Source organism: Penaeus japonicus, unplaced genomic scaffold, assembly GCF_977035675.1.
Source record: "Penaeus japonicus unplaced genomic scaffold, GWHDUDI00000001_assembly GWHDUDI00000014, whole genome shotgun sequence".
Taxonomy (NCBI): domain Eukaryota; kingdom Metazoa; phylum Arthropoda; class Malacostraca; order Decapoda; family Penaeidae; genus Penaeus; species Penaeus japonicus.
In genome coordinates this window covers 10,539,529-10,549,668 of record NW_028234416.1, presented here as the reverse complement: position 1 = coordinate 10,549,668, position 10,140 = coordinate 10,539,529, and the positions used below count along the sequence as shown (strand labels likewise).

The window sequence follows — 10,140 nt, the reverse complement described above, 5'->3', positions numbered from 1 at the left end:
ACATCATGGTAAATAAAGCCAGTGAGTATTCAACCAATGAAGAAATATTGATCTGGGTTTATTTAGTCAACCATCCTTAGCCCTAATGGTAATTTCAGTGAATGTTTAAAGCCAGCTATTAAATAATCTATAAAGGATTATCTCGAAAGTCATTTATTCTATACAGCGAGAAATCTATACGCAGACTTGAGTCTTTTCTTTCCTTTCTTATCCTAGCATGACATTACAAGTTTACGATAGACTGTCCAACAGCTGATAGTCTATTGCTTTGTGACGACAAGTTGTCACTTACCAAATAATAATTTATTTTTGCAGCTCGTAGAATAACTAAATAAGTATTCATTACGAGTCATAGATGTGCCTGGCGTCTTGGAAACACTGTTCTTAGTCACGGAGAATCATCTGATCTATTCATTTGATCAAGTTTCGTAAAATTAATAAGAAATAGTTGTGCGTTGGCGGCGCGCGACAACTATTCCCGGCAACCCAGCGTGGCCAAATGCTGGAGGAAGAAGGTCGACGGAGCTCAGTTGTGTGTTGGTGAGAGTGAGGGGAGGGCGTGATTCCGCTCCCTCCGTGTGTGCTGACCTCTCTGTTCGCAGAGGACAATAGCTATACTTTACGATTGTGTCTTGGATGCATGATTTTAAATACTGTTAAAATAGGATTATGGTGTTGTAGTGACGGCGTGTCAGTGTGTATATGCCTGATAGTAAGGACCTAAGAAAGCTATGAATGCTGGAGAAGTGGTACTGTCCTGCGGCGGGCTGGGTGTTGGGATGATGAAGACGAGCAAAGTGAACAAGGTGGGTCATAGCGGGTGGTCAGCAGGTCACCACGACCCGTGGATTCAACCGGCAGCCGTACCAACCACAACCACCACAAACCTGGGCCCAAAGGAACCTCCTACCAATACTTCCATGGACTCTGGTGTGGCAGGTTTGCGCGATACTCCCGTTCACACCCCAGCGCCGATACACAACAACAACAATAATAACAACAACAACAACAACATGGTGGGCAACAAAGGAAACAACAACAACGAAGAGTGCGACGTGCCCAAGTTCATCGTGGACCACACGACGCGCACAACTTATATGAAGGGACGATTTCTGGGCAAGGTGAGTTCAGTGCCCCATGCTCAGCCAACCTTTACGGCTCAGGCCTCCTCGGGCCTCCTCGCTCTTTACCTCTCCCTCTATCTCTCCCACCTTCGTATTTCATTCATTTCCCGCGGCATCCTTCTATCTATCTGTAGAAGGGGAGTGGAGTAACTTCGCTCGGTGTCTGGAGGCATTTTGGTGATGCTTGCTGCAAGTTTTGTTTGGGAAGTTGGGCCGAGCGAAGAGATGAGCCTTGTTTTGGTGTGGAAGGGGGAAGAACCAGCGTCGAGTTGGTATGGTTTGTTCGAGGCTAATCTTCCCCAGACTAACTTGTTAGGGTGGTGTAGGTCATTGAAAAGTAGGCCTATATTATCCCCTTGATGTATACCCAGAGACCCTATGAAGGGAAGGGAGATTCAGAATCAGAATGCATTTCTAATTGATTCCATTCTTTTCATTTATGGTCGGAGAACCGTTGTTATTTAACACTTGTCAAAGAGCAAGTGAATGGACTGTAATATGGATATCTGAAGAGAGTTCGGTACTTTATTTTATGAATTTGTCATGTTTACCACATATTCTAATGTTTTTATGACATATTCTTGGAATGATACGGTAGACATCAAATCAATTACTGAAGCAAATTTCAGTAAGGCAATGCAGTACTAAGGCAAAGCTTTGTCCAGTACATGCACCACCATTGTGATTTTTGTGAAGATTATCGGAAATTGTTTTCCAGAGAGATGACTAGAAGTGTTGTGCTTCCGGCCTATTTATATTTACATGCTCGGGGGTTCTTGCAGGATGTTTGCTAGTGTTTGATAGAAGTTAACGTAGGAGAAATTCAGACAATCACTGACATGACGAGAGCAAGCTATATGAAAATAATGGACGTAACTTTCTGGAAATGATTTTGTATAGAAATGCACTTTATTCCATCTTTTATATAAATGCACTTTATTCCATCTTTTATTTTAAATGCACTTTATTCCATCTTTTATTTTAAATGCACTTTATTCCATCTTTTATTTTAAATGCACTTTATTCGATCTTTTATTTTGTTGATGATTTTTGTACATTGGTAAATAATAGTGGAAGTAAATTATTTGATACACGGCCATGCATCTTTACTCTATATAACATTCATCTGCTAAGCTGGAACCAGTGTTAGGAATGGCTGCTTGTCTCGATTCTTGTCCCATCTTGCCCATTAGAACTGGCGGAGTGACCTTCCAAATATAGTATGGGACCTTCCACACCACCTCCCTAGTCCCTCCTTCCCACCATTACCCCCTCCCCCCTCCCTCTCTACCCAGACGGCGTGGGCGAGGCATATACAAGGGTTAGGGTCCGACTTCGCCCAATGTGGTCATGGTGCAAGCTGAAATTTGTACATAAAATGATTGGAGTTGTCTATTTTTAGGGAAGGGCGAGTGAGGCGAAGTGAGCGTTTGTTTGTGGAATGAAGGCCTTGCTGAGGTGTGTTTGGAGGGGCTCTTCGGTGGTCACTCTCATGACACGAGTGAGGTCAGGCCGCGGTCACGTTGTCCTCATGGTCATAGCTTGCTTTACGCTGACCTCATACCTCCTGTGTAAAGGGTCACCTAGGGTCACTAAATCTGAAAAGAATAATGATCTGCTCCTCTAAGTAATACCAATACGACGGTTCATGTGCTTGTTTGGTAGCGCGTGCTGCACGGCCTTACAGAAATTATACTTGCACTTTGCCGACGCAGGTCTGTATGGTTATGCAATGGCATTTTCGCGGTCGCTTGTGTAACTTTAGCACATCACTTGTAGTGCCTCACTTGGTACGTGTGTACTCTGGAGGGACGAATGAGCCGCATATATAGCATTTAAAAGATAATACAACTTTTGTCTTGTCTATGTATTTTTTCATACAATATTTACCACTTTCATTTGCTTACACGATAAGGTCTTCTTATCCTATGTGAGACAGATGGCCCATGGAATTATCAGATAGTGTGAACATAAATATTTTCGACACGATATCGAAGGTGTGTAACATGTGCACTTATCTCATCGTTAATCTCTTCCATCATTCTCGCAGCTGCGTTTCCTGTAGCCCATTATTCTTTTTCCTTCATTGCTCCCGTTCGTCTTTACTACCTCGATCGCCTTCCCTCCCTTGCCCCCCCCCCTCACCACACACACACACACACACACACACACACACACACACACACACACACACACACACACACACACACACACACACACACGCGCGCGCGCGCGCACACACACACACACACACACACACACGCGCGCGCGCGCACACACACACACACACACACACACACACACACACACACACACACACACACACACACACACACACACACACACATACACACATACACACATACACACATACACACACGCACACACATACACACACGCACACACACGTCCAGGAGCAGCGAACGAGGAGCGCCGTGCCCGTTAGGAGGTTCTCACCATCAAGCAAATGACACACGAGCGAGCTGCTCAAGGAGATCCTTTGGACACATTATCCCTCAGTCGCGCGGGGCTGAGAATGGCTACGATCGGGAATAGGCAGGTTCTCATCCCCAGCTGATTAAGAGGAGATTAGTGTGGGAACTCCCCTCCCTCTCCCGCTCTCTTCCTCACTCTTTCTCTACCCCTCTCCTTCTCTCTTTCTTCCTCCCATACTCTCTTTCTTCCTCCCCTTCTCTCTTTCTCTCCCTCCCCTTCTCTCTTTCTCTCCCTCCCCTTCTCTCTTTCTCTCCCTCCCCTTCTCTCTTTCTCTCCCTCCCCTTCTCTCTTTCTCTCCCTCCCCTTCTCTCTTTCTCTCCCTCCCCTTCTCTCTTTCTCTTCCCCTTCTCTCTCTCTCTCCCTCCCCTCTCTTTTTCTCTCCCTCCCTCTCTCTCTTTCTCTCTCTCCTCCCCTCTCTCTTTCTCTCTCTCTCTCCTCTCTCTCTTCTCTTCTCTCTCTCTCTCCCTCTCTCTCTCTTTCTCTCCCTCTCCCTCTCCTCTCCCTCTCCTCTCTCCCCTTCTCTCCCTTTCCTCTCCCTCCCTCTCTCTTTCCCTCTCCTCCTCTCTCTCTCTCTCTCCCTCCCTTTCTCTTTTCCCTCTCCCTCCCCTTCCTCTCTCTCTTCCTCCCTTTCCTCTCTCCTCTCTCTCTCCTCCCTCTTCCTCCCTCCCTTCCCTCTCCCCTCCCCTCCCTCTCTCTCCCTCCTCTCCCCTCCCTCTCTCTCCCTCCCCCTCTCTCTCTCCCCTCCCCCTCTCTCTCTCTCTCTCCCTCCCCTTCTCTCTTTCTCCCTCCCCTTCTCTCTTTCTCCCTCCCCTTCTCTCTTTCTCCCTCCCCTTCTCTCTTTCTCCCTCCCCTTCTCTCTTTCTCCCTCCCCTTCTCTCTTTCTCCCTTTCTCTCTCTCCCTCCCTCCCCCTCCCTTCTCTCTTTCTCCCCTCCCTTCTCTCTTTCTCCCTTTCTCTCCCTTCTCTCTTTCTCCCTTTCTCTCCCCTCTCTCTTTCTCCCTTTCTCTCCCCTCTCTCTTTCTCTCTTTCTCTCTCTACCTTTCCCTCTCTCTTCTCTCTTCTCCCTCTCCTTCCCTCCTCTCTCTCTCTTTCTCCCTCCCCTTCTCTCTTTCTCTTATCTCCCTTCCCTCTTTCTCTCTCCCCTTCCCTCTCTTCTTTCCTCCTTCTCTCTCTACCTTCCCTCTCCCTCTCTTTCTCTCTCTCCTTCTCTCTCTCTCTCTCCCTCTCTCTTCTCTCTCTTTCTCTCTACCTTTCCCTCTCTCTTCTCTCTCTTTCTCTCTCTACCTTTCCCTCTCTCTTCTCTCTCTTTCTCTCTCTACCTTTCCCTCTCTCTTCTCTCTCTTTCTCTCTCTACCTTTCCCTCTCTCTTCTCTCTCTCCCTCCCCCTCCCCCTCCCCCTTTCCCTCTATCTCTTTCTCTCTCTCGCCCTCCCTCTCTCTCTTTCTCTCCCTCTCCCTCCATATCCCTCTCCCTCTTCCTATTTCCCCCCTCTCTTCCTCTTCCAATCCCCCCTTCTCTCTTTTATATCCATGCGCTTATGTAGGCTATGTCATAGTTTCTGGGCTTTGTCATACTCGCTTTGGATACAGATCGGAATCGCTGGAGCATTCCGTTATTTGTCTTTCGGTTGGTTTATGGCACTTGAATGCATTTTCATCAGTGCTGCGGATTATTTACGTTTGGTTGCTTGGTTGCAGAACTCGGCGGGATGTTAGGATGCAACATCGTAAGATTGAACAAGACAATGTGTGTGCAATCACTTGCTCGCACTTTAACTCTGGTTGGGATTCCTTCAATTCCTTCGATAGCGTCTCTTTAATGTGGATAACGAAGGCAGTGGAGAGGGTGTACTGCTAAGGGGATGCGAGAGAGGGAGGGAGGGGGGGGGGGCTGGCGTTTCTGCTGGGGAAACTAGGTTAGAATCGGCAGATTCACGCGCGCTTTTGTGGAGCACTGCATGCTATTACCTAGAACCATGGGACTAAGTTCTTGCTTTCGGTTGTGTAGCTGCTCACTCTAGCCTTCTATGTTATTTCAACGGCTTTGGCACGCCGGCACACTACGACATCCACTTCGCCGTCAATCACTGCGGTATTCCTATCTCCTCTGTGGTATGCCGCCACTGCAAGTTAAAACGTCAGCCTCATTTGGTTTCCATCGCCGCCTACATTGTCTCAACATATAGTCAGCTTGGGTATCATTTAACCACATTCCTGCCGGTCGTATAAACAAACAAACACATCTTACTCCTCTGCGCCTATCATTCACTAAAAGAGCCCGTGAATATTGCAATCACAACGCAACTCGAAGCCGTAGCACCCATTTTAGCACCGCTATTGTTATTTTTTTTAGCCGACCGCTAACTTTACTACCAGTTCTCATCAACCGCAAGTTAACAGCGACTGTGCCAGTGCTGTCAACCACTGCACTGTCAGCACCGTCAGACAAGCATGCGGCCCAGCAGCTCCAATCGCTATGTCTCCCTTCCTCGTGACCGAATCACATCCGCTGCAATCCTATTCCAGTATCAGCCGTCTGGGAGAACCAACGCGACCGAAAACGACCACTCCCCGGCCGGGCACACCACGCACGACCCGCCGCCAGGACCCCGCCTCAGTACTACGACCTTTGCCAAATCGTTACGACTGCGTTGTACGACAGAAACTTTTCAACGGCGGGAGACGGACTTGAAGGGGATGGCTCGGCCGTCAGACCTCCGCCCACACCCACGGGGGCAGGGGGAGGGGAGTGGGACAAGGGCGGCGCTGGCTGAGTGAAGGGGAGGAGAGGGGAGAGGGGGAGGGAGGGGGGAGCGCACACGGCAACAACAGCTGTAGGTGTACGTACACACTTCCTTAAACGTTCAGGTTCATAAGTGAATTGCAATGTCTCGGTCGCGGAGGGAGGGAAAAATCGCAACAACTGTACCTCTGGCAGTGGTACGTTAGATCGATGCCGGCGATGTTTCCAGGCGTATGACACAGCCCCGGGGATGGGGTGGGGGGGATAGGAATAGTTGTTGCTGCAGACATAGTCTACGTTTATCCATCGTAGTGACATACAAACCGAAGCCCAGCCTTGTTGTATTTGAGTCCGGTATGTGGCGAGGAAGTCCGAACAAATGACCTGGAGTCCAGCTGGGTCTCTTCAGTCCATTCTGGAGTAGGGGACAAAGGGAAGGGGATGGGATGGGAAGGCTAGAGGGGCTAGGAGGGGAAGGGGACGGGTGGGGGAGGGGAGGGGGGAAGGGAGGGGGGAGGGATGTGAGCTAGGGACGGACTGTGTGTGAGGAAGAGCTGGTTCCTTACACCGAGAGCAGTGCCGGGTGCGATATCGTCGGCCCGAAGTGTTTTTCTCTTTGACAATTAACACGAAGATCAGACGGCGAGGGATGGCAAAGAGAGGTGGGTGAGTGAGTGAGTGAGTGGGTGGGTGAGTGAGTGGGTGGGTGAGTGAGTGGGTGGGTGAGTGAGTGAGTGGGTGAGTGGGTGGGTGAGTGGGTGGGTGGGTGAGTGAGTGGGTGGGTGAGTGAGTGAGTGAGTGGGTGGGTGGGTGAGTGAGTGAGTGAGTGGGTGAGTGAGTGAGTGAGTGGGTGAGTGAGTGAGTGGGTGAGTGAGTGAGTGGGTGAGTGAGTGAGTGAGTGAGTGGGTGAGTGAGTGAGTGAGTGGGTGGGTGGGTGAGTGAGTGGGTGACTTTTGACTTTGACGAGTTTATTGAGACAAGTGATTACGTACATCTCAAAAGGATGAGGTAACATAGGTTATCCTTACCCCAATCTTAGTCCCTTTTTGGGCGTGAGTGAGTGGGTGAGTGAGTGGGTGAGTGAGTGAGTGGGTGAGTGAGTGGGTGAGTGAGTGAGTGAGTGGGTGAGTGAGTGGGTGAGTGAGTGGGTGAGTGAGTGAGTGAGTGGGTGAGTGAGTGAGTGAGTGAGTGAGTGAGTGAGTGGGTGAGTGAGTGGGTGAGTGAGTGGGTGAGTGAGTGGGTGAGTGAGTGAGTGAGTGGGTGAGTGAGTGGGTGAGTGAGTGAGTGAGTGAGTGGGTGGGTGGGTGGGTGAGTGAGTGAGTGAGTGAGTGAGGGAGTGAGGGAGTGGGTGAGTGAGTGAGTGAGTGAGTGAGTGGGTGGGTGAGTGAGTGAGTGAGTGAGTGAGTGAGTGAGTGAGTGAGTGAGTGAGTGGGTGAGTGAGTGAGTGAGTGAGTGAGTGAGTGAGTGAGTGAGTGAGTGAGTGGGTGAGTGGGTGAGTGAGTGGGTGAGTGGGTGAGTGAGTGAGTGAGTGAGTGAGTGGGTGAGTGAGTGAGTGAGTGAGAGGTCATTAGGAAGAGGAGGGGCATCATGAGAGGAAACTCGGAAGAAAGTCTTGAAGCAAGGAAATTCGCGAAGGAAAAGCAGTTGGGAAAAGTCAGGTGAAGCAGAAATTCGCAGAAACAGTAACTACATACTGCTGCTGCCGCTGCTGCTGTTCGTACTACTACTACTACAACTACTATCATTACTACTACTGCAGCAACTACTACAACCTCTACAACTACTACTACTACTACAGCAGCAACTACTGCAACCCCTACAACTACTACTACAACTACTACCACCGCCACCACAGCTTTTTTATTGTGTACATTAACACGTTGAACATTAAACCTCCCCGCATCCGAGTTCCATTTATTAACTTACAGTAGAAGAGACTCATTGCATTATGCTGTGTGTTGCATTCACTCACTGAGCCTTGTTATGCCACTACCAACATTTATTTTATTGCAGCTACTATACCACTAACAACACTATCACTACTACTGCGGCTACTTCTATCGCTAATACCACTTACCATCACAACTGCCATTGCCACTATCGCAACTACTACTACAAGTATCACCAATACTATTACCACTACTTACCGTGTGCGTGGGTGGGTAGGCTGGCAAACACTGGATAGAGGAACTAAAAGGCATACTTACATGCAGACATACTTGTATATCTACGTGCATGCCTGCGTACGTACGTATAGACATACATACGTACATACATTCGTGTATAGACTGCCAACCAGGCTACTGCGTGGTTAGCGTGATGGGTTTATGGTTGTGTAAACAGACAGTTTGTTGAGTAAATAGAGAAGTGGGCTCATAGTTGGTTGAGGTGAGGTTGTGGGCGGTTTGAGAGCTAGAATGTTACAAAAGTAAAGGTAAAATTACTAAATGTTAGTTAGAATCTTACTTATTGCTAGTAAGATGAAGGACAGAAGTTGTGTTCGCATTCCGAGGCATGCGATGGCGGGCAGGTGAGGAGCAGACAGTAGTTGGGGGGTGGGGTGGGGTGGGGTGGGGGTGGGGGTGGGTGTAGAGACAAAGACTAAAAGGAAAAAGCATCTGATGGAATGATTTTCTTGCGAGGAGTTCTGGATTAGAGGTTAATTCTAAGGTACGCAATTCTTTTGATAGGCAAAGATGTGTAAATATCGAAAAACTAGATTTTATTTTTCTCCATTCAGAATCCTCAATGCATGCTTTGTTAGTCTCTGACACACGTCGTTTTATATCAGCCATGAAGACTAAATTAATCTAACATGTTTCTTTGAAAATAAGAACAAAAGGTGGAATATTTTTTTAGCTTTTGCATTTACCACCAGCGAAATTATTACGTAGAACAAACACACATTACCAAATGATTAGCATACAAACAGGTGGACACTAGACAAATATTTGGTTCCAGGACAAAGCGTCCCATGTGCTTGCCCGTTTAGAGGGAAGGGGAAGTAGATAGTGTCTAGTAGGGGGGGAGGCAGCGACACAGCAATGACAAGGTGACTGAGTTTATTGGATTTACAGGTGGAACCAAGAAAGTAATTTGAATGAACCATTGCTAGGTCTTCTTTTTTATGAGAAAGTTATGGTCACGACCACCATACACATACAAATGCTTCATAAGTAGTAAAGGAGTTCACTGCATAAAAAGGTGTGAGTGAAGGTACATACCTTGAGTAGTGGCAAGATGTTGACCCGAGTTTTTTTTCTTGATTAATTTCCTTTATTTTTCTTTCCGTAAGATGCTTTTTTACTTTGCTAAAGTAACTGCTGTTCATTCTTGGGCGGTCAGTAACTCGAGAGGGCGTGGGATTTAAAGGGAACGAGTGAAGGCCAGCCAGAGGGCATGGGATTGAAGGACGCGCTGTAACATGGTAACAGTTTTACAGCTCGCCAGATCCAGCCTTGCAACTTTATTGTTGACTTGGATTTCGTGTCTTGTGATCGACGAAACTGATGGGTTACTGCTCCAGTGGGACCCCGCTTGAGGCGAGCGCTGGTGGGTTTTGCGCGGGGATCTTTGGGGCCATCCGAGAGATTGTTATGTATGGAAGCAGGCAGGTGGTTTTCCCAGTGATGGGAGATGGAGCTGAAGGAGGTACTTGGGAGAATTGGGTACAGGGAAGAGGTGACTACGTTTGGACTTGCTAGGTACGTCACACGCAAAAACTTGCCTAGAACCATATGTTACCATGTGATGAGAGAAATGAGGAAGGAAAGATTAGG

The 10,140-nt window shown here is 48.2% G+C and overlaps 1 protein-coding gene across 1 annotated transcript in view; it reads left to right on the top strand.

Annotated features, from left to right (window-relative positions):
* The first annotated feature begins 526 nt into the window (after nucleotides 1-526).
* Nucleotides 527-10,140, top strand: part of LOC122258850 (serine/threonine-protein kinase PLK1) — a 191,510-nt gene continuing 181,896 nt past the window's right edge. The window contains exon 1 of the mRNA XM_043025102.2: nucleotides 527-1,121. Within this exon, the coding sequence (XP_042881036.1) occupies nucleotides 732-1,121 (390 nt within the window). The 5' untranslated portion in view covers nucleotides 527-731. The remainder of the gene's footprint in view (nucleotides 1,122-10,140) is intronic.